Source organism: Desmodus rotundus, chromosome 6 (genome assembly GCF_022682495.2).
Source record: "Desmodus rotundus isolate HL8 chromosome 6, HLdesRot8A.1, whole genome shotgun sequence".
Classification (NCBI taxonomy): Eukaryota; Metazoa; Chordata; class Mammalia; order Chiroptera; family Phyllostomidae; genus Desmodus; species Desmodus rotundus.
This window is the reverse complement of record NC_071392.1, coordinates 51,242,570-51,267,891: the sequence shown is the minus strand read 5'-3', so window position 1 is coordinate 51,267,891 and position 25,322 is coordinate 51,242,570. Positions and strand designations below refer to the sequence as shown.

At 38.4% G+C, this 25,322-nt stretch overlaps 1 protein-coding gene across 14 annotated transcripts in view; it reads left to right on the top strand.

Annotated features, from left to right (window-relative positions):
• The window catches only part of AMPH (amphiphysin), a 161,257-nt gene that overhangs the window by 73,124 nt on the left and 62,811 nt on the right, over positions 1 to 25,322 (top strand). For 13 of the 14 annotated variants that reach the window (XM_045193272.3, XM_053926520.2, XM_053926516.2 and 10 more), the window contains 4 exons: positions 13,953 to 14,028; positions 14,670 to 14,752; positions 16,819 to 16,957; positions 18,021 to 18,149. In XM_045193272.3, coding sequence (XP_045049207.2) covers positions 13,953 to 14,028; positions 14,670 to 14,752; positions 16,819 to 16,957; positions 18,021 to 18,149 — 427 coding nt within the window. The remainder of the gene's footprint in view (positions 1 to 13,952; positions 14,029 to 14,669; positions 14,753 to 16,818; positions 16,958 to 18,020; positions 18,150 to 25,322) is intronic. The other variant, XM_053926512.2, reaches the window with a different exon arrangement.

The following is a 25,322-nucleotide window of genomic DNA, read 5'->3' as shown; positions in this document are numbered from 1 at the left end:
GACAGGGCTAAAATAATAATTTAAAAAACAAACAAGTGTTGTGAATTAAACTCTTCTTTCCAGAAAACCAGGCTCCTTCTGACATTGAGTAACTATCAACCCATATATTAAATATTCGTAGAGCAAAATTACTTTATTTTTCCCACAAATATATTCTTCATTAAAAATTAAAAAAAAACTATTCCTAAGCTATCTGCATTACAAAAAGTCAAATGAGAGGGAAGATGTCAGCAAGATAGGTGGGAGCAGAGTCCACTTCCCCCTGCATACGGTTGAAACACCTAGCCAATATACTGAGGAACAAAGCAAACAGCCAACAGTACCCCAGCATTTATGAAGATAGGAGACCAAAAAGTATAGAGGACACTGAAAAAACAGACGGTAAGGGGATTGCTTCAGGACGAAAAGGTCCCTGGGACCAGCATGGGGAACAGGGCAACTGCAGCCCAAAGCCCGCACCCACCAGGCAGCCGCAGGACTCCTGGGAGAGAGCCGGGTTAATGGTTCCCTCCCCTGACAAACAAGGTTTGAGCAGCACTGAGAGACCTGGTTGCTTGAAGTAGCAGGGAGGGGAATAGGGACGAAGTGGTAAATCCACAGACACTGTGGGCGCTGTCTGGGGAGAGTTGAGAGTTGGGCTGTGTTGGGCCCTGACCCGGACAGTCCTTGGTCTAGCTGGAGAGGTAGGCTGTGTGAGAGGACAGGCCCTTCCTTGTATGGAGTGGCAGGATTGAGCAGGAGGATTTTCTCAAAATGAAACAGACACTGGGGCAGTTTGGGGAATTCTCCTACAGCAGCAGCTCCAGTCTCCTCTCCACCTGGCTGACTGTGCTCCCGCAGGGTTGTGGTAAGCATTGAGCCCAAATCTGAAACACCCGGGAGAGTGCGCACCACGGAAGGCCCTGTGTGCACCCATAGCCCTGAGGAGGGTGAGTGCCTGAACCTGTGTGTCAGGGGGCTGCTGGAGTGCTGGTTGGGAATGGAGAAGAGCTGGGCTAGGCCCCTTGAGTTGGCTGCAGCCAAAAATACCAGCAAAACTGGCTTCGCTAGTTTGAAGCCAGCAGGAGGCTTTTTTTTTTTTTAAGTAATTTTTTATCATTATTTTTTATTACTATTTTTCTTCTTTTAACACCTTCTTCCTCTCTTTCCTTCTTTCTTGTTCTATTCCTTCTTTCTTTCCCTTTGTATCTCTTCTTCCTTCCTTTTTCTTTAGTGTATGTGTGTGTTTTTTAAATTCCCACAAGTGAGACAATAAAACCTGGAACTGTGAAAAGACCAGAGTTGGACCCAAAGAGAGGGCATCCCAACAGCTGAGACAGTGAAAAATATTTCACTTTGGTACTCCAGAGAACTTGCAAGTTATTGTGTATTTGTATTATTATTATTTTCATTATTCTTACATCACTCATTTTATTAGCATTTTTGTATCATCTTTCCGTTTATTCTTCACTTGACTGGTTAACTTCCATTTTTTGCCTGTTTTCCCCTTGTTCTCTCTTTCACAGTGTATTGTTAATTAACTGCCTTTCACTTCACTTGGGTTCCATTAGCACACTACTCTAGGAACTATACTCCCTATTCTAGTTATCCAGATCACATAGATTCTGTCATATGCTTGTTGCTCCATTACTATTGTAAATAATAGCTGTTCCATACAGTTGTTCCATAGATTTGAGGGCAGAGTGACTCTCAGTTAACCAGCTTGAGGGAAGGACCCATCAAAGAAAGATCCAACAACAATCAAATGCAAATATGTCCAGAGAACCAATATAAATGACAGGCCAAGAGCAGCAAGTTCAGGAGATCAAGGAGATTGCACCACTGAATCCCACAGGTCTCCTACCATAGAAGTTCACACCACAAACCCAGGGAATCAGAACAGATCAAGTTAAGAAGCAGAGACTAACAAAAAGAGTCTCACAAACAATCCACTATCAAAAGGAAAGGAGGAAGCCTCAGAAAGAATGCTAAATGAAATAGAGGCAAGTCAACTATCTGATATTGAATTCAAAGCAATGGTTATAAGGAAGTTCAATGAGTTCACTGAGAATTAACAAAAAATACAGGGAAACTATGATGAACTCACTGCAAACTATATCAACATGAAAAAGGAAATAGAAACAATCCACTAGAGCCAAAAGGAAATGCAGAATACAATTTCTGAACTGAAGAACACAGTGGAAGGAATCAACAGCAGGCACAATGAAGCAGAGGATCGAATCAGCTAGCTGGAGCACAAGGTATAAAAAAACACCCAGGAAGAGCAAGAAATGGAAAAAAAGACTCACAAAGAATGAGGAGGGGTTAAGGGAACTGAAGGACAACATGAAACATAACAATATCCATATAATAAGGAACCAGAAGGAGAAGAAGAACAAGGGATAGAAAACTGTTTGAAAAAGTAATTATGGAAAACTTCCCTAATTTTATGAGAGAAAATCTCACACAACTCCAGGAAACACAGAGTCCCAACCAAGAGGAACCCAAAGAGGCCACTTCAAGACATATCATAATTAAAATGGCAAAATTCCAAGACCAAGAGAGAATCTTAAAGGCAGCAAGGGAAAAACAGGAAGTAAAATACAAGGCAGTCCCAATAAGACTAACACCTGACTTCTCAATGGAAATTCTCCAAGCCAGAAAGGAATGGCAGGAAGTATGCCAGGTAACTAGAACCAGAGGCCTACAACCATGACTACTTTACCCAGCAAGGCTCTCAATCAAGATAGAAGGCCAAATAAGGAGCTTCCCAGACAAAAGAAATCTAAAAGAATATTTAGACTCCACCAAACCAGCTCTGCAAGAGATACTAAAGGGTCTACTCTAAGAACAGGAAGAAAAATAGTGAAAAAGAGAGGAACACAGGTATGAAAAAAATGGCAATGAGTAAGTACCTATCAATAATAACCTTAAATGTAAATGGATTAAATACCCCAATCAAAAGACACAGAGTAGCTGAATTGATAAGACAACATGACACACACATATGCTGCCTACAAGAGACCCATCTCAGAACAAAAGACCTACATAGACTGAAAGTGAAGGGCTGGAAACAAATATTCCAAACAAATGGACAGGAAAAAGAAACCGGGGTATCAATACTCATATAGGACAAAATAGACTTCAAAAAAAGCCATAAAAAGAGACCCGGAAGGTCACTTCATCATTCTCAAGTGAACAATCCATCAAGAGCACATAAACATTGTAAATTTATATGCATCCAACACAGGAGCACCCAAATACATAAAGAAAATCTTGGAGAGCTTCAAGAAAGATATTGACAGCAACACAATTATAGTAGGGGATTTTAACACCCCACTGTCAAAGATGGAAAGATCTTCCAAACAAAATATCAACAAAGATATTGTGGCATTGAACAATGCCCTATTGAAATGGACTTAACTGATATATATAGAGCCTTCCATCCCAAAAAAGCAAAATACACATTCTTTTCAAAAGCACATGGAACATTTTCAAAGATAGACCACACGATAAGACACAAAACAAGCCTCAACAAGTTCAAGAAAATTAAACTCATGTCAAGCATTTTCTCTGACCACAAGGGACAAAAACTAGAAACAAATCTCAAGGGAAAAACCCCCAAACACTTAAAAACATGGAGATTGAAGAGCATGCTATTAAACAATAAATGGGTGAACAATGAAATCAGGGAAGAAATCAAAAAGTTTCTGGAAACAAACGAAAATGAACTCACAACAACCCAAAACCTATGGGACACAAAAAAGGCAATCCTGAGATAGAAGTTCATAGCAATACAGGCCTACCTAAAAAGAATAGAAACATCTCAAATAAATAGCCTAATCCTATACCTACAAGAACTTGAGGAAAAACAACAAAGACAACCCAGAGCAAGTACAAGGAAGGAAATAACCAAGATCAAAGCAGAATTAAATGACATAGAGTCTAAAAGCACAATTGTAAGGATCAATGAATCCAGGAGATGGTTCGTTGAAAAGATAAACAAAATCGACAAGCCCTTAAGCAGGCTCATCAAGAATAAAAGAGAGAGGATTCAAATAAACAAAATTAGAAATGAAAGAGGAGAGACTACAATTGATACCACCGAAATACAAAGGATTGTAAAAAAGTACTATGAAGAACTAATGCCAAGAAATTTAAAAACATAGATGAAATGGACAAATTTCTAGAAAAATATAACCTTCCAAAACTCAATGAAGAGGAAGCAGAAAGCCTGAACAGACCAATAACAGCTGATGAAATGGAAACAGTAATCAAAAAACTCCCAACACACAAACGCCCTGGACCAGATGGTTTCACAGGAGAATTCTACACAGCATTTAAGGGAAAGCTAATGCCCATCCTCCAAAGATTATTTCAAAAAATTCAAGAAGATGAAAGACTCCCAAACTCTTTTTATGAAGCTAACATCATCCTAATCCACAAACCACATAAAGACATAACAAAGAAAGAAAACTTCAGGCCAATATCGCTGATCAACAAGATGCTAAAAACCGCAACAATATATTGGCAAACTGCATCCAGCAATACGTTAAAAAGATCACACACCATGATCAAGTGGGATTCATCCCAGGGATGCAAGGATGGTGCAATACTCACAAATCAATAAACATAATACACCACAGAAACAAAATGAAAGACAAAAATCACATGATCATATCAATAGATCTAGAAAAAGCATTTGATAAGGTACAGCACCCATTTATGATCAAAGCACTCAGCAAAGTGGGTATAGAGGGAGCATTCCACAACATAATAAAGGCCATATATGAGAGACCTACAGCCAACATCATACTCAATGGGCAAAAACTTAGAGCTTTCCCACTAAGAACAGGAACAAGACAAGGATGCCCTCTCTCACCACTCCTGTTCAACATAGTATTGGAAGTCCTAGCCACAGCAATCAGACAAGAAAAAGCAATAAAAGGCATCCAAATTGGAAAGCAGGAAATGAAACTGTCATTGTTTGCAGATGACATGATAGTGTACACAGAAAATCCTATAGTCTCCAGCAAAAAACTACTTGACCTTATAAATGAATTTGGCAAAACACCCAGATACAAAGTCAATACTCAGAAATCAAAGGCATTCTTGTACACCACCAATGAAACATCAGGAACAGAAATCAGGAAAAAAAAATCCCATTTGATATAGCAAGAAGATAAATAAAGTACCTAGGAATAAACCTAACCAAGGAGGTAAAAGACCTGTACTCAGAAAACTACACAACACTGAAGAAAGAAATTAAGGAAGACACAAACAAATGGAAGTATGTACCATGCTCATGGATTGGAAGAATTAACATCATCAAAATGACCATACTACCCAAAGTGATTTATAGATTCAGTGCAGTCCCTAATAAAGTAACAATGACATATTTCACAGATATAGAACAAACGTTTCAGAAATTTATATGGAAGTACAAATGACCCCAAATAGCTGCAACAATTTTGAGAAAGAAGAACAAAGCAGGAGGGATCACAATACTTGACATCAAACTGTATTACAAGGCTCCTGTAATCAAAACAGCCTGGTACTGGCACAAAAACAGGCACATAGACCAATGGAACAGAATAGAGAGCCCAGAAATAAGCCTAAGTCTGTATGGTCAGTTAATATTTGACAAAAGGAGAAAAAGCATACAATAGAGTAAAAAATAGCCTCTTTATGAAATGGTGTTGGGAGATCTGGACAGGTACATCCAAAAAATTGAAACTCAATCACCAACTTACGCCATACAGAAAAATAAACTCAAGGTTGATAAAAGACTTAAATATAAGTCGTAACACCATAAAAGTCCTAGAGGAAAACATTGGTAGGAAAATCTCAGACATTCCAGGCAGCAACATCCTCACAGACATGTCCCCTAAAGCAAGGGACATAAAGGAAAGAATAAACATATGGGACCTCATCAAATAAAAACCTTCTTAATGGCTAAAGAAAATAACACCAAATTACAAAGAGAACCAACAGTATTGGAAAACATATTTGCTAATGATACTTCAGGCAAGGGCCTGATCTCCAAAATATATAAAGAACTCACACGACTCCACTCCAGAAGACAAACAACCCAGTTAAAAAATGGGCAAAGGACTTGAACAGACACTTCTCCAAAGAAGACATACAGAGGGCCCAGAGACATATGAAAAGATGCTCAGCATCACTAGCCATCAGAGAGATGCAAATTAAAACCACAATGAGGTACCATCTCACATCAGTCAGAGTGGCCAACATAAACAAATCCACAAACAAATGTTGGAGAGGATGCGGAGAAAAGGGAACCCTAGTGCACTGTTGGTGGGAATGCAGACTGGTGAGGCCACTGTGAAAAACAGTATGGAATTTCGTCAGAAAACTAAAAATGGAAATGCCCTTTGACCCAGCAATTCCACTGCTGGGATTATACCCTAAGAATCCTGAAACACCAATCCAAAAGAACCTATGCACCCCAGTGTTCATAGCAGCACAATTTACAATAGCCAAGTACTGGAAGCAACCTAAGTGCCCATCAGCAAATGAGTGGGTCAGTAAACCATGGTACATTTACACAATGGACTTCTATGCAGCAGAGAGAAAGAAGGAGCTTATACCCTTTGCAGCAGCATGGATGGAACTGGAGAGCATTATGCTAAGTGAAATAAGCCAGGCGGTGGGGGACAAATACCATATTATCTCACCTTTAACTGGAACCTCATCAACAAAAGAGAAAAGGAAACAATATATAACCAGAGACATTGAAGTTAATAACAATCTAATGATAGCCAGAGGGGAGGGGGTAAGGGACAGTGGTGGGAAGGGTTTTCAGGAACTACTATAAAGGACACATGGTCAAAACCAAGGGGGATGGTGGAAGCAGGGTAGGGAGGTGGGTTTGGCTGGGGTGTGGTAGAGGGGTGGAGAGAAAATGCAGACAATTATAATTGAACAATATAAAATAATTTTTTTTAAAAAGTCAAATGAGAAGGTTTACCTGCTTAGTATTCAACCACCTCCACTTCCCTAAAAAAATAAATAAATTCTGCAGCTGGCATCGAAGAGAATGAATGATGAGTAGGTTTTGCTTGCTGGAAGCTTAGGAAATTAGGTTCATGGGTGGGCTGCTGAATTTTCCCATTTCAGAGGTTGGACAATTTTCAGTGATGGCAAGGTCCAGAATATGCAGTAGTAGGTCATTGCAGAATGTGTATAAATAGAAATATGGGGGTCACAGAAGTCAGAGGATTAGGAGTTTGTTATTTGGTTGCATTGTCATGTGGTTGTAGAGATCTGCTATGTTGGTGCAAGGATTTGGTGAAGGAGAGGGAGGAAACCATGAAGGCACGTGTAGTTGTGGATACCACAACTACAGTGAGTGGGGATGGCAGAGAAGGTGGGGGCGTGTGACTGGGAGGTTTATAGAAGAGCTGTGAAGAGGTTGAATATGTGTGGCATAAATCTCAGGACAGTGTAAATGAGCTCACAGAGCCAGGAGAAAACTCTTAATTATCCCACTCCACCTACAGGGTTTGTGAGCGATGGCAGAGGATGCTTCTTCCCCTGCAGGAGACTCAGGGAAAAGCAGTGAGCACTCTCAGGGGAGGCAGACTTCCTTATGGCAATGCAGAGGGAGAGTATCCTACCCTGAAAGCTGTGGAGGTATTAAGCTTAGCTGTTAATCCTTTCCACTGTTTCCAGGAACAACAACAACAACAAAAAAAAATCTTAATAAAGAAATTTAGTTGGTCTTGACAGCCAATCAGAAGGGGCCTGAGTATCCCCAGAGAAGTCTTTTAGGGAGATGGTAGAGTCTGAGTCCCTTGTTTATGAAGAACTTGTGAAATAAAACCTCCCAAGCAGATAATACCAGAATTCAGAATGGGGTTCTCTTTGAGGATGAGTATTTCACTGATGGTGATACTGCTTTTTTACAGGCTAAGGTTCTAGTCAGAACATGTCCTTCCAGTGCAAAGAGTGCCATATTTGCTCATTCATTGACATGTTCTTTTGTTTATTCATTTATTTGTTCATTCATGAATTCATTCATGTATTTATTCATTCATGAAATATTTATTGCATGCCTGCTATGTACCAGATTCTGTATTAGGTGCTGGGCATATAATAGTGAGGTAGTCTCTACTTGGAAGGAAGTAATTGGAGAAAATCACTGAATAATAAGTTGCATCAAAAGTAGTGAATTTTTTTTCTAAATTAAAACTCCTAAGTTGATTTAATTTCTAAACTCTAAAAGGAAACCATAAAGATATTAGAAAATTGTAGATGCTTGTCTAGTCATTCTAAATAAGGTATTTCATTCTGGTACCTCCCCAATTATTCCTCTAAGTAATAATTGATATAAACAAGTTGATATGCTGTATAGAAGAAAATAAAATTTAAGGACAGAAGAATGGAGATTCTTGTTTTTGCCAAAAGTATCTAAAATTCAATGTGTTTAATATAAAATCCTGTACAAATACATAAGAAAAAACAGGAACTAAGAATAAGTAAAAAAATATGATAGGTGACTCACAAAAGGAGAAATATAAATGAACAGTACATAAATGAACAAAAATTTTAGTGTTAATTTTCATTAAAGGAATATAAATTTAAAAGCTGGTAACACTAATTTTCACTGATTTATCAAACTCCCAAAGGTTTTGTATACAGCCATGTTTGAAGTTGAGGTACTACAAAAGCCCAGCCCTTGAGAGAGACATTTGGCAGTGTACGTCATAGCCTTCTGTTGTATGTACCTTTCAAATAGCATTTACATTCAAGAAACTTATTATGAGGAAATGGTAAAGTTTGCAGTTTTAATTCATAGATCTTCATTAGGGTTTGCTTTATCATAATGAAAAATCAGTGAAAATAAAACAGTACTCACCAATCAACTTCAACTACCCTCCCCCCATCTCCACCCACCTTCTGTTTACAGCTGACCTGTTCTTCAGGGCAGCCTAATTGTTTTTTCTCAAACAGATGTTTGCAGCTGGCACAAGGCTCCTTATCCCCCTCACACCTCAGTTCCTTTAGCTGTTTCTCTCCAATCTAGTCATTTTTGATATTTAGTTATGTATGACTTTTTGTGATAACTTGAACATTTACAAGCTGTCTTGAAATCTGTTTCTTTCCCTTACCAGTATTAATGGAGCAAGTGTTCACTGATCAGCCTCCTTGAATGAGATTGTTAGTTTCTGGGGCCACCTTAGCCCACAGTAGGCTTGCACCCATAGTTGGATAGGCCCTTTGTTGAGTAATTGAATGAGGGAAGGTATGAGGAATTACTGACTGGTTGACTGGGATCCTGAAAAAGGAGTCCTGAGTTGCCACTTAAAGTTCCCAGGAAGACTTTGCAAAAAATATGAGTCAGATCCCTCTGCACAGATTGTCAGGGCATGTACAGTCTCTCCTCTCCCATCCAAATGCTGCCTTAGTTACCTACTCAAATACAGGTCCAGGCTCGTTTCTCCTATCTCAAACATGGCAAGAGGCCACAAATACCCATTGCCTGCAAATAAACACTCTGCTTGGTGGTGTGGAAGGTCCTCTGTGTCAGAGCATAGGCCTGCCTTCTCACGCTCTTTCTCCCAGATTTCTGGTCTGACCCTTTTCAGTATTATTACTCTACAACAAGATTTTCTTGATTAATATATGTTTATGTATATGGATATTTATATAAATTATTCATACACATACACAAACATATACATGGTTACATATAATTGCAATTCAAATTAAAAAAAGGGATATATGATCACTGCAGAGACAGAGCATAAAACTTCAGTGAAACATTTGACTTTCTCTATCCAGCTTATTTTATTTAGCAAAATGTCCTAAGCTCCATCTGTCTTACTGGAAAGGCAGGATTTCCTTTTTCTCATGCATAATTAATATTATATATAATATTATACATACACAACATTCTGTATATATACATATATAATCTCACATCTTTTCCATTCAGCCATTGGTGGTTATTCGGGACCTTTCCATATTGAGGCTATTGTGCATAATGCTGCAGTTAACGTGGAAGTGCATGTATGCGTATCTCTTTGAGATCCTGGGTTGCTGGCATTATATGGTAGTTCTATTCTATTTTTTTTTTGAGGAACTTTAACACTTTTTTCCATAGTGGTTGCACCAGTTGACATTTCCACTAACAATGCACAAGGGTTCCCCTTTCTCCACATTCTTGCCAACACTTGTTATTTCCTGTCTTTTTGATGATAGCCACTCTGACAGGTGTGAGGTGATACTGCATGGTGTCACTTATATGTGGAATCTCAAAAAAAAAAAAAGGAAAAAGGCAAACTGATAGAAACTGAAAGTAGAAAAGTGGATGCCAGGGGCTGGGGGAGTGTAAGTAATAGGGAGAGGTCGGTAAAAGGGTACAAACTTTCAGCTATAAGATAAATAAGGTCTGAGGATCTAACGTACAGCGTGATGACTATGGTTGATAACACTGTTATATAAATAAAATTTTCTAAAACATCAGAGCTTTAAAGTTCTCATCAAAAAAAGTGAGGTGATGGATGTGTTAACTAATTGGAAGGAATCCTTTCACAATGTACAAGGGTGGGCAAAAGTAGGTTTACAGTTGTAAGTATGCAAAACAGTTTATTCTTATATTATTATTTGTCAATGTGTTTTCCATACAAACAACTGGAAACCTACCCTGGATATATAAGTCAAGTCACCACAATGCATACTTTAAATATCTTACAATTTTGTCAGTTGTACCTCAGTAAAGTTTTGGGGGGAAAAGATGAAGGGAATCCAAATAAACTAGTCTTACAATTTTTTTTCAAGAAGATTGAGTGGAACATGGTGAAAATTTTTTATTGTATTTTTTACCTTTACCATTTATCCCCCCAAACCCTCTCCCACCAGAAATTTAAGGTACAGGTTAAGCCATTGAAAATGCAAGCCTTATTGGTTGGATACATTTACCACTCAACTATTTTTTTTTACCTTTGAATCTCTAAATTAGACTTCTAGCCTTTATTTTGTTAAAATTATAAACCACTTAATTCATGGGAAAACACACAAAAAAATAGTATTCATGCTTAAGCAAAATTTCTCAACAAATATTTCATGCTTTTCTATTGCATTTTCCTCCTTTTGGGTCCAAATAATGATTCTTCATTTATTAATTACATGATCTTGGACAATTAACCCTCTGTGCCTCAGTTTTCCTGGATAAAAAGTGGGGACCACTACCCTAAAGGGTAGTTATGAGAATTAAGTGAGGGGATATATAAAAATGCTGAGACAGCTGTTCTCTCTAAGAGCTTTGATGGAATATTGGTCCACCTCTGCTTGGTGGAATCCCACAGACCACAGTGTAAAATGACAAGCCCCTTTCTCTATCATCTCATCTCATTGTTTATATGAGAGGGGTAAGTATTGTGTACTGCACATTCTTATTCCCCAATAAGCATTCTTATTAACTTCCTGAATATATGTTTATTCCATATATTAGGCTTACCTAATGTTTCTGGTATCTAAGTCCTACTTGCTCTTGATTGGGATTTGGAATCTAATTAAACAATTATGATTCTGGGGTTATTTTTGAGATTGTCATTGAAACAAAAACATGAATTAAATCAAAGTGTAATTTACTCAGATGGATGCAGAAGGATTGAATTAGTACAGTCCAAAGAGCTCTCATTTAGAGCAGAGGGAGCTTATATGGGTCTTCTGGGCAGAATCCACTGGGTTGACTAGTGTACTTACTTTAGGGAGCTAAGCAGCTGAAGGGACTTTGCTCATGTCAATGCTTGAGATATTTGCTAATGGACAGCTTGCACATTTATTCAGTGAAAGCCTGCTGTCACTTTAGCTGAAGAATTGTAATTAATTTGTGGGTCTTTTATTTTCTTCTGTCACACAAATTTCAGAATCGAAATACATGATATCAAAACTAGACCATTTATATTTTGTAAAAATTAAAAAAACAAGTGAGATCATATGGTATTTGTCTTTCACTGCCTGGCTTATTTCACTTAGCATAATGCTTTCCAGTTCCATCCATGCTGTCACAAAGGGTATGAGCTCCTTCTTTCTTTCTGCTGCATAGAATTCCATTGTGTAAATGTACCATAGTTTTTTGATCCATTCATTTACTGATGGGCATTTAGGTTGCTTCCAGCATTTGGCTATTGTAAGTTGTGCTGCTATGAATGTTGAGGTCCACAGGTTCTTTTGGATTGGTGTTTCAGGGTTCTTAAGGTATAATCCCAGCAGTGGAATTGCTGGGTCAAAGGGCAGTTCCATTTTTAGTTTTCTGAGGAAATTCTATACTGTTTTTCATAGTGGTTGCACCCATCTGCAATCCCACCAACAATGTACTAGGGCTCCCTTTTCTCCACAACCTCTCCAACACTTGTTTGTTGCTTTGTTTATGATGTCATTCTCAACAGTGTGAGGTGGTATCTCACTGTGGTTTTAATTTGCATCTCTCTGATAACTAGTGACACTGAGCATCTTTTCATATGTCTCTGGATCCTCTGTATGTCCTCCTTTGAGAAGTGGCTGTTCAAATCCTTTGCCCATTTTTTAATTGGGTTGCTTCTCTTCTTAGAGTCATGTGAGTTCTTTGTATATTTTTGAGATCAAACCCTTGTCTGAGGTATCATTGGCAAACATGTTTTCCCATACAGTTGGTTCTCTTCATTTCAATAATGTTTTCTTTGGCCGTGCAGAAGCTTTTTATTTTGATGAAATCCCATTTGTTTATTCTTTCCTTAGTGTCCCTTGCTCTAGGGGACATGTCAGTGAAAATATTGCTGCACAAAATATCTGAGATTTTCCTGCCTATGTTCTCCTCTAGGACTTTTATGCTGTTACGACTTATATTTAAGTCTTTTATCCACCTTGAATTTATTTTTGTGTATGGTGTAAGTTTGTGCTCGAATTTCATTTTTTTGCATGTAGCTGTCCAGCTCTCCCAACATGATCTCACCTTTAACAGGAACCTAATCAACAAAACAAACAAGCAAGCAAAATATAACCAAAGACACTGAAATTGAGAATAGGATGACAGTGACCAGAAGGGAGAGGGGAGAGGATTTCAGGGGAAAAGAATGAAGGGTTTGCAGGAATAAATATAAAGGACATATGGACAATAACAAGGCAGGGGGTGGAAAAAGGGGAGGGAGGTGGGGGAAAAGGCAGAAAAGTGTACTTGAACAATAATAAAAAAAGGAAAAAAGAAAAAAATAATAAAAATAAATAAATAAAGTGAAGGAGAAAGGAAGAGTTTCTCAAACAACAAAAAAAGAAAAAGTAAAAAAATGAATTCTCTTTCTCAAAACCTTTGTAAGATACATATCTGAAATACAAATCAATTCTTAGGGCAGTGTTTCCAAAAGTGTTAATTTCTAAACCAGGAGCACCTAGGGCTGGTTAGAAATGCAAATTCTTGGTCCCTACCTCAGATCTACTGACTCAGAAACAAATATCCAGGTGATTCTGAAGCACACTCAAGTATGAGAACTGCTGTCTTAGGGTAATTACACTTCAGGAGAGGTGCTGTATGTGAAAAGATGTTATCTTTGTGATTTATTTTTAAAAATTTTATGTATTTATGTTTAGAGAGAGAGGGATGGAGGGAGAAAGAGAAAGAGAAACATCCATGTGTGAAAGAAACATCAATCAGTTGCCTCTCACACACACTGCAACTGGGGACCAGGCCCCAACCCTGGCATATACCCTAACCGGGAATCTGTCGACCTTTTGCTTTGTGGAACGATGCTCAGACACACAACCAACTGATCTATGCTGGGTACAGAGTTTTTTGTTTATATTTTTGATCAGGAAAGGTTGGCATACTTTGGGTTAAGTATTTTATTTAGTCCAATGTTATTCAAAATTATATAAATAAAATCTCTTTTTAATATATTTAATTGCTATTAAAATACAGTTTTGCTCACTGGTCTTTTCCTTCTGTTCTTCTTTGCATCTCCACATGGTAGACGAATTGGATTTTATGTCAATACTTTCAAAAATGTCTCTAGCCTTGAGGCCAAGTTTCACAAGGAAATTGCAGTGGTGAGTAATGATTATTTTTACTTATGGAATATAAAGTAAATGAACATTTATTCTGGAAGCAAATGAAGTGGTAAGCACTATGCAAAGAATGTGCTCACTTGAGTGTTGTTTTTAATAGTGTATTATTACTCTCAGTAGTATTTCTACAGGTTGTTGTTGTTGTGATCGCATAGTTCTCTATGTCTTCCAAAGATTTTAGTTTGTGGGTGTACAAAAGTGCTCTCGTGAATCACTGGCTGCTTTTATTTCTTTTCTGAAATTATTTTTTTCATTGTCACAGTTTCCTTTTTTTTTCAGTCAGTTTTTAATGTTGGAGTTTCAAGTGATACTTTAAGCAATGAAAAAATTTGCCTCCAAATATTCAGATAATCAGCAGCTGTGCTATCAGCTGGTGTTTTCTTAGTTTAGCTGGCGGTTGTATGGCTTTATCTCTAGTAAATTCAATGTAAACAATTATTTTTTGTTTTTTTCTATGTATTCTGGTTAATAAATATATTTTAATTTTTTTAAGTTCATTTGTGGCTTTTCAGTTTTGACATGAATTCTAACTTTTCAATTAACAGTCCCTTTTGGGGCACAATAGCCTGAGTAGGCATCAGAATGAATTGCAGCTAATAGACAAGTGGCCTCTGTCCCCTTAGCTTTGCCACAAACTGTATGAAGTAATGACGAAACTGGGTGACCAGCATGCTGACAAGGCCTTCACCATTCAAGGCGCTCCCAGGTAGGCCAAGTTCATCAGAGCCAAGTCTGTGTCCATTCATTTAAATGTAATGCTTGTTGCAATTTCTGCAGTCTGTACCAACCTATACTATTTTATTCATCCTATAAAAGTCAAAAATAAAGGAGCCTTTCCATGTGGAGGCAGACAACAGCCTTAGTTCTTTGCCTTAAAATTTGCCTTCAGCCTTGAGATTTACCTACCACAGCCTTTTCTCATTGTCAAGTTTTCTCCCATGATTTTGGAATCCAGCTTTTTCCATCCTTCTCAGATATTATGTACTCAAAGAATGCAGGCAAGTGAACCTTGTGCTGGAAGGCCAAAGACCCAGCTTTAGTTTTATGACTCTACATGTAGTTCACATACGTTGACTTTCTTAAGTCCAAGAGCCTCGCTAGTTAAAGGCATCATTTTTTTTTAACCAGTAGGGGAAAACAGACGCTATTGGACTAAACAGCTTTAAAATAATAGGCAGGGTTGGGGGATGGAGGGATCAAGAAAAAGGAGAAAGGACTCATAGACATGGCCAACAGTATGGTGATTGCAGTGGGGAAGGGAGTGGGTGGGGGTGGGTTGAGGTGGAAGAGGGTATAAGGGAGATAAATGATAATGGAAAAATACAATAAAAATAAACAAAAAATAAAGTAATAAGTAGTTGTGACATTCTATTTTGCAATTTTAACATCTATATATACTCATACACATTTATAAATATATGCATACTCCTACACGTGTACCACTATCTCTATGTGTCAGTGTTTGGATCTCTCTGGAGGTAGCTAATATTCTTATTTGTTGTTCTTTGGATTAGCTGTATTCATAGTCTCTGCTATGGCTGCTGTAGTAAGTGAGCATAAAGTGTGTCTCTCCTTCTAAGGGAAATAATACTTACTGGAAGAATACATGAAAGGGGCATAGCTACTGTTTCTAATACAGCTAGGAACACAGTAAGAACTGTGATATCAAAACCATATTGAGGTATTTGAGAAATAAAATACATAAAAAAAATAAGGGTTCCTCCATTATGGAGAGATGAAAGGGACAAAGGCATCTGAAAATTTCAAAGTTGCTAAATCAGATAAAATGGAGAGAGTGGGGCTGCAGTGATTAAACAAACATTCCTTTCATTTTTTTCAACATTTCTGTGCAGAATGAGGTGGTGAGTGAGTGAGCTCAGTAGGATCTATCTCTATTAAGCATAGACTGGGTCGGTGCTTCCTGACAGAGGCAATGATTGCTGGCACATAGCCCCAGTCATGCGGGATGTCTGTGTTCTCTCTATAAGACCCATTCCCTTGTAGGCCATGCTGCTGTGTACATATATACTTTTGGATGCATATCCTGTTCCGTCAATCTGTAGACTTTTGAAATTCTTAGAGAGCAGAATGTGTCCCAAGTGCCTTCTTAGTCATTAACTTTGGGCTGTTTACAAGCACCTGGCCTGGTACCAGGTATGTGGTGGGTTGTGAGTAAATATTTCTGATTCTGTTACATCACATAATTTATTTGCTCATTTCAAGGTGCCTGAGTTGAGTCATTGTTCTTAAAGGTGTGGAAGTAAAAACAATTAATGAATTAATTTCCAAATGTTACCAGAAAGCACTCCTAAAAAATCTTAAAATTAACACTATCCTAAGGATTCCTTTTAACCTAAAATTTATCATTTTCAAGGTAGGTTTTTCTATAGATTATGACATAGCAACATTCCCTTCTAAATCAAAAGTGAAATTAGTTCAGTTAATTCAGTTTATGTTTGAAAGATTCTTGCAAAACCTGTTTGGCACAGTGGAAAGAACAGGGGTCACATTAGTAAGGCCTGAATTCAGATCCAGTTAATTGCCCAGTGATTTTACGCATTTTTAACTCTCTGCATGGGTATTGTGGTTATTAGAGATCATCTATTAACAGGGTTTGGTATACAGTGTTAATAACCAGAATTAACCCAGAAGAAGGAATAGATAACAAATAATACCTGTTAGGGCTCAGAATTTCTCTGGGATGGAGGACTTCTAATAAATAAATACTGCTCCTTAGAAGACCCCTTGCTTATATCTCGTGTGTTCATCCAGTGATTCGGGTCCTCTCCGCATCACAAAAACGCCATCACCACCCGAGGAGCCGTCACCCATCCCAAGCCCGACAGCTAGTCCCAATCATACACTGGCGCCTGCGTCTCCTGCACCAGCACGGCCTCGGTCGCCTTCGCAGGTAGGAAGAGATCAAATATATTAGGGTGACCAGAAAAGCTTGTGGTGGGATAACCCCATCTGGTATTGTCCTGTGGGGCAGGGGAATTGAGAGGAGTTTACTTCTGGTTGAGGAAACTTTGAAGTATGAAGCTTTAGGCATTATAGTTGTCACTAAGGAATCAACTTATTTTCCTTATTTGGACCTTTTATTTTCTTGCACACCCTATACTTGAATGTGTTTATCTCAGCTTCCTTGGGCTTGCCTGCTCTTCTCTTCCATCTTTTGCTCACAGAATCCTTTCCATAATGGCTCCCGTCAATCCTACCTTCTCCAAGAAACCTCCCTCCTGTAGAGCTTTAGTAAGGTTCATGGCAAGTACGACCACAGAAAGCTGTTATGTGAATATGCCACTTCACACTTTTTGTATCACCCACCATATATTGTACATGAACAGCCATGCAACAAAAGTGCAGGAAACAAATGACTGAAAGAAATAGTAAGGGCCAGGGAAAGGTAAATATAGAGAAAAATTGCCACCCGTTCTTCCCTACTTTGGGTGAGCATGAAATTTCTATAAGAAAACTTGAAGTGTCCAGTTCAGTTTAAGCTTTCATGTGTTCAGCTCAAACTAAGGAAGGAAATTCATAGGAAGTTACATGTAGCAAATGTATGCTGCCTGTAGGTAGTCTCATTGATTCCAATGAAAAACTTGCTTATTTTAATGTTACAATTTTAATTTATTGCTGAAGTGAGAAATCATTTTCAGTTTGCTTCAGAGAAGGTAGTTCCTTAGTTTAATGTTAGAGTCACAGACACCTGGCCCTGCATCCCTGAGCGTAGCTCTTGGGTTGTGGCAAATGGAACTTCAGAGCCTTGAGTTTTTCTTATTGGACCAGTGCCTGTCTATGCTCACAGAGCCACCCAAGCAGATGGCATTTCAGGTGGGCCTGTTTCTATACGCAGATCTGAATTTCAGTCAGTAGTCTATCTGTCCTTCCACCTCTGTTCACGTGAGATTTTTGCATGTCTTGCACATCATCTTTGGCTGAATTAATGACTGCTTGTGTTTAATGCTTTGCAGACAAGGAAGGGGCCGCCTATACCACCTCTACCTAAAGTCACCCCGACAAAGGAACTGCAGCAGGAGAACATCATCAGTTTCTTTGAGGACAACTTTGTCCCAGAAATCAGTGTGACAACACCTTCCCAGGTGAGTGCATAGTACAGTGGTGGGATGTCTATAAAGTACCATGGAGGAGGGACTCTCGGGGCTCAGCTCTAAAGAAAGCAGATGCTAGAGCCAACAATATGATTTCAGTTGCCATTCAGGTGTGCTTGGTATGTCTAAAGCATTTTCAAATGGGAGATGTACATATTTGAAAATACTCATATTATTTTTGACTATTAAGATTAATAAGTAGCACATACTTATTGGGGAAAATATGAAAATACTAAAAAGTGTAAAATGAATAATTTTAGTAATTACTTAAATCATACCACTCTGACTTAGCCACAAATATGCTCTGGTTTATTTATTTATTTATTTATTTTGTCTTTTTATTTCCTAGTTATGTATTGATTTTGCCCTACAAAATTCAAATTGCATTGTTATGTACTCCTGACTTTTCTACTTAATTGTATGAGCATTTTCTATGTCATAGTATTATATTTTCAAAAAATAATGTTTAACCGGAGTATTCTATCAGATGGATGTAGCAACCCCTGATTGTGTCCACAGGTTTCTTCCAATTTTTCAATGATTTCACTAGTACTTTGGTGAATGTCAGTATCAATAAATTCATGTTCGCACCTTCTATTACTTCTTTTATATTACTTCCTACTGAAGAATAGGAAAATGAAATTAAAGAGGTGAATATTTTTAAGTCTTTTGCCCTACCTCAGGTAGGAATCTATCCTTGTACATGATTTGGCAAATCGAAACATTGATGTTCCCTTGCTTTCAAAGACAACTGGATGCAGGTGCTCCAGCTTTGGTTACCCTCAGTGGACTGTAGCCCTGTCCCTGTGAGCAGCTTAGTTGTCTTGAGAATAGTCTTGACTTGCAGCACTACTCCTAATGTCATTGAAACCAACTCTTTAAGAGTGAAAGTCCCCAGTCATGCCAGTATAATTTCTCCCAGTGTTCTCAGGATCAGAAATAGTAGTTACATTTTGTAAGAGATGTGAGCACCACATTTTAATTACTGAACACATCAATAACACTGTGTACGACATCATAATTACAATCACACTCTGTTGACAATAATAGAAGTAATGTATTGATATCAGGGGGTTCAGAAAATAAAAACTCAGAAGCAATGCAGTGTGGAATCATAATTCATCATCCCTTTAAAGGCCATTTATCAACAGACACAATGCTTTTAGCTAATTGTTTTCCTTCTGTTGTTTATATGAGATGTTCACTATGATAAGCTAAGTAGGGCTTGAAATGAGATTTAGCAGCTCCTTTGAGGAGAGGGAATTGCGTGTTTATTAGTGCATGGACAAATTATGTCTGTGGCTACACAGATGCTGCAGGGAATAGCTTGAGCCAAATGATCTTACTCAGCATCCACCTGGCACCAAGCTTGAGGCGTTTTCATTTCCAAGTTGTGCTATCTGTTTGTATTTGCTAATAGCTCAGCTTCATTCTTTTTTTTTTTTTTTTTTTTTACTATATCACTTTTCAATATAGAGTATTTTGGGAGATAGTTCCTTACTCTCAAGTTCCTTTCACCTGGAGCCTCTAAGAACATCCTCTGAATTCCATCACAAATAAAGAATGTAGTCACCTAGAAACCATGTGTGCTTACTGAGGACCTCTTCATTCAGCAGTTAGGCAATTGAAGTAGTGACTGAAAGTAGTAGTAGTTCTGAAATAAAGATGGTGTTTAAGAGTGTTCTTTCTTTTAAAATGTGTTTTTATTTGCAGTTTGCTGGCTTGTAGTTAAGGGTCCTTCATGGTGAGGAAATAAAGAGTCAAAGCACTTTAAAAAATCACAACTGCCAGGAGAGGCCTCTAAGTACTTCTGAGAGCATTAACTTTTGCTGATATTGTTGAGTGAACGTGATGGGAAGAGTCAAGGGTTGGAGGAGCGGGAGAGGAAGTACCTCTCAAAACAGAACCATCTCTAGCTGCTACTTCTATGATGAAGCTGGCAGAGTGCTGGCCCCGGCGTGGCTAATCTTTACACAGACTGCAAAGTAGTTGGGAAAGGAGGGAAATGCATCTCTCTCCTAGTACCTTTATAACTTCCTGGCTGTGTGTCATGCCCATCAGTCCACCAGGCAGTTTTGCAAGAACTACCTACCAGAGACATTATGGGGGTGCATTCTGAGGGTTCATGTTCATTTATGCAGTATTCTCCTAATATGGAGAGGAGGCAGAAAGGAGTTTCTGTCATTTTTTTCCAAATCTGGGAAGCAACATGGCTGTAGCAGGTGGATCACAGTGTATGACCTGAAGCATTTCCATTGACTCAATGGCTGTTAGTTTCATGTTATGATGTCAGGAGAGGGAGTGAAACAAAAATTTACATTTCAGTCTACTTTTTAGCTTCTAGAGTGATACAGTCTAGCTTTACTTTAAAATTTATAGATGCTGCTTTATGTGAAGCATCTTAACAATTCCCTTAGTTGCTTATAACTCTGTAGATATAGCCATTGTGTGTTATTAATTCAGCCCTTTTGGGTTTCATCTAGCAGTTTCTGATTCAGCAGATCTTGGTTTGGGGCCAAGAATCCGCTTTTCTATCAAGTTCTCAGCTGATGCTGATGTTGCTGGTCTTGAGATCACATGTGAGAATGACTGACTGTTTACAGCGTCAGAATTCCGCATGATACAAATATGTGGCCATGAGCCACAGCGAATTAACAGATTTCTTTCAGAGAAATATTCAGCTGAGTCTAGTGTGTGTCATGACTGACCACTTATAAAAACTACATTTAAATATAATGTCTTTAAATGTTATATATTTAGGGCTGTTGGACTCATATATATATATACGTATATGTATGATTATGATATTAGATATGTTTATCAGATTATATGTCAAGCTACATATTATAAGTGAAAGGATTGTCTCAGATGGATGATAATATTTTTAGACACGTGTTGGGGGGCTTTTACACAGCCCCCTGGTCCACCATGGATGAAGAATAAGTCTACCAAGACATGATCTGCTTGGGGAGGAGAGGTGGCCGATCTCTCAAAGAAGGGCCCAGAGCCTTTCTCTCCAAGGGCTTTTATTAGGTTCATTCGAATAGGAATACAGATAAAGCTCATCAATCATTGTCAGCCAGTAAGGGTTAAACAATACATGATTTACCGAGAACTTTGAGGGCTTATTCTGAGTTACAGCCAATTAGTTAGAGGGCCATAAAACTTTAGGTGCCAGACTCATCTCAGGTCTGGACCCTTATCTTTTAAACTGAGGGTACAAATTAAGTAGATTTCATAGGAATGTATGTATTTTTGTTAGGCCTGATTCCCTAGGGAATTTGCCCCTCCCAGCACAGGACTGCACTGCCTTCTGTTATTGCTTTAGGCTTAAGTCAGGCAAGGGAAGTAAGGCAGCCAAGAGATTAGGAGACTTCTTGCAGACAGAATGAGGACTCAGGCTATTTCAAAGCAGAGGGGCGAGGGTCCATCACCCCCTTTTTCCACAGCCCCCTCAAGTCCTTCCCTGCGAGTTTATTCCTGGTGACCAGAGCCTGTCTTAGGTTGATCCTCCCTTGAGCATTCTTACCCGTCATTGACTAACTGGCCAAACTCAGGGCCAAGCAGGGTGAAGTGGGCAGAGGTGGCACACCTGCCAGGGAGATAAGCTTTGTCTCCTTAGTGGCTTATGGTCCCAACTCTGACTCAGCCTTAACCATGAGGGGTTACAGCCTCTGAAACCAGGCAGGGCGGTTCCCAACAGATACGCACAGATAACTGATTCAAAACTAAATAGAAATTTCAGGAGAAAATGGATGCCAGCTGCCAAGGAGCAGAGTATTGAAAGCTAGAGAGCTGAGATGTACTTCCAGGTACATATATTATAATAATATAGAGTGATCTATTTGCATTTATTTAATATTTTTAAATGTTTGAGTAATTCTACATTTAACAGATAAGTTCTGTGTGTCTTCTATTTTTGCCCTGTGGTTTACAGAGAAGGAAGGCATTTGCATTCATCCCACCTAGAAACTCAAAACATAATGATTAGAATTTCTCACCTCTGACTGATTTGTCTGTGTAACCACAATGATAATTCTCTCTTTAGTGTGTTCTGGGATTGAAAACAGAAATATATGAGACCAGAAAGCGCTCAAATGGTCCCAGACCTTAAATATAGCACAGAATCTTCTCTGGGAAATATCCTTACCTGCTTACAGGGAGATACCCTAATGTCAAGACCTAAGGGCTGATCTTGCTCTTCTGGTTTGGTGTTTTGCAAACATGGGTCTGCCAAAGGCCAAACCCATCTCTCCCTATTTTTCTGTCTCAAGAACGTAAATGGAAAGAAATTCTGTGCGTATATGTGTGTCTGTGTGTGTTCCTGCATTATTCTTTTATTTTTTTCTATTCTTAACCTCCCCCTGTAATCTTCTATCTACCATTTATGCTTCTTATTCCCTATGTCTTTTCCCCATTTTCCCCCCTCCCCTGCTGATAACCCTCCATGTGATCTCCATTTCTGTGATTCTGTTCCTGCTCTAGTTGTTTGCTTAGTTTGTTTTTGTTTTTGTTTTATTCAGTTGTTGATAGTTATGAGTTTGTTGTCATTTTACTGTTCATAGTGTTGATCTTCATCTTTTTCTTAGATAAATCCCTTTAACATTTCATATAATAAGGGCTTGGTGATGATGAACTTCTTTAGCTTGACCTTATCTGGGAAGCACTTTATCTGTCCTTCCATTCTAAATGACAGCTTTGCTGGAGAGAATAATATTGGATGTAGGTCCTTGCCTTTCATGACTTTGAATACTTCTTTACTGCCTCTTCTTGCCTGTAAGGTTTCTTTTGAGAAATCAGCTGATAATCTCATGGGAACTCCTTTGTAGGTAACTGTCTCCTTTTCTCTTGCTGCTTTTAAGATTCTCTCCTTATCTTTAATCTTGAGTAGTGTAAGAATGATGTGCCTTGGTGTGTGCTTGCTTCCTCAAGTCCAATTTGTTTGGGAATCTCTGAACTTCCTGGACTTCCTGGAAGTCTATTTCCTTTGCCAGATTAGGGAAGTTCTGCTTCATTATGTTTTCAAATAAGTTTTCCATTTCTTGCTCTTCCTCTGTTCCTTCTGGTACACCTATGATTCAGATGTTGGGATGTTTAAAGTTGTCCCACAGGTCTCTAAGCTTCTCCTCATTTTTTTGAATTCTTGTTTCTTCATTCTTTTCTGGTTGAACATTTATTTCTTCCTTCTGGTTCAAACCATTGATTTGAGTCCTGGTTTCCTCCCCTTCACCGTTGGTTCCCTGTACATTTCCCTTTATTTCACTTTTCATAGCCTTCACTTTTCCTCTGTTTTGTGACCATACTCAACCATTTCTGTGAGCATCCTGATTACCAGTGTTTTGAACTGTGCATCTGATAGGTTAGCTATCTCTTTATCACTTAGTTGTATTTTCTCTGGAGCTTTGATCTTTTCTTTTATTTGGGCCATTTTTTTTTGTCTTCGCACACCCTTGCATTATTCTTTTAAAATAGCATTTTCCATATAGTCTCATAAGATGCTTGGTTTATGTGGCTGGGAGGGGCTGCATCCTCTTGTGTTTTTTTCATGGTTCATGTCAGCATGTTCAAGGCTCTGAGAAGTTCTGCAACAAAAGCCTTGTTTGTTTAAATCAGAGTTTCTCAAGCAGTCATTCCTTTATCCCAGTGTACCCTGTTCCTGCAAAATGGGTGTTTCAGTGAAACATTTGAAAAAGGAAGATTTAAATGATATAATGACCCTGGAACCAAATTTATGGCATATAAGTAAGATTTTAACAGGAGAGCAAAACCAAAGAAAGCAATCATGTATATGTATACATAGATATGCATACATGTAATGTTGTTCCTTTTTTTTCCTCAAAAATTGTTTGGACTGCTTTCTGTTCTGACTTGATGACTTTAATTCTGATGTTCAGACGCCCCTCTCACCAGGGATTTCCCTAGCAATTGTGTCTCTGAGCAAGTAATTTTTGGAAGGGCACTCTGTACATATAAACAATTTGAGGCACTTAAAAAGAGTATATAAACAACATTATAGTGGCTAGTGTCATGAGACTCCATAAATGAAATGCCATGCTGGCCTGTACAAGCAATCTGCTCATCACACTCTTGGGAACAAGCCTGACTACTATGCTCCAGGATAACCAGGAGGATATGAGCCCCAGAGTTCCAGGGAGCCTATGGGAGACCCACACCATAGGAGAACTTAGAAAATTTCAGGGAAGGTACTCAAATGTGAGGGGACCTCCAGAGATTCAAGGCTAAGGGCAGGGTCCCTGCTTGCCCATCTTTCTGTCAAGTGGTAAAGAAGAAAAAATGGCCTGTATTAGGATTTTTTTATGAGATACCTCCATTGTGGTTTTAATTTGTATCTCTCTGTTGGCTGATGATGTTGATCATTCTTTCATATCTCTTTGGGTCCTCAGTATGTCCTCCTTGGAGAAGTGTCCCTTTTTTAAAATTGGATTGTTTGTTTTCCTGGTGCTGAGTTGGATGAATTCTTTATATTTCTGGAGATCAAACCCTTGTCGAAGGTATCATTGGCAAATATTTTCCCATAGGTTCCCTTTTCATTTTGCTGATGTTTTCTTTAGCTGTGCAGAAGCTTTTTAAACTTCATGTAGTCCTATTTGTTTATTCTTTCCTTTATATCCATCGCTCTAGGAGATATACTGGTGAAAACATTGCTGCATGGGATATCTGAAATTTTTCGGCCTATGTTTCCCTCTAGGACTTTTATGGTATCATGATTTACGGTTAGGCCTTTTATCCATCTTGAGTTTATTTTTATGTATGGTGTAAGTTGGTGGTCAAGTTTCATTTGTTTGCATGTAACTGTCCAGATCTCCCAACACCATTTATCGAAGAGACTATTTTTACTCCATTTTATTTTCCTGTCCTTTTTGTCAAGTATTATTTGACCATAGAGACATGGATTTATTTCTGGGCTCTCTATTCTGTTCCATTGATCTGTGTGTCTGTTCTTATGCCAGTATCAGGCTGTTTTGATTACAGTGGCCTTGTAATAAAGTTTGATATCAGGTATTCTGACCCCTCCTACTTTGTTCTTCTTTCTCAAAATTACTGAGGCTATTTGGGGTCATTTATGATTGACACTTCCTTATAGGTAACTCATTTAGTTGACTGATATAGGTTCAGTTATAGCAAATATATAATGCTTAACAA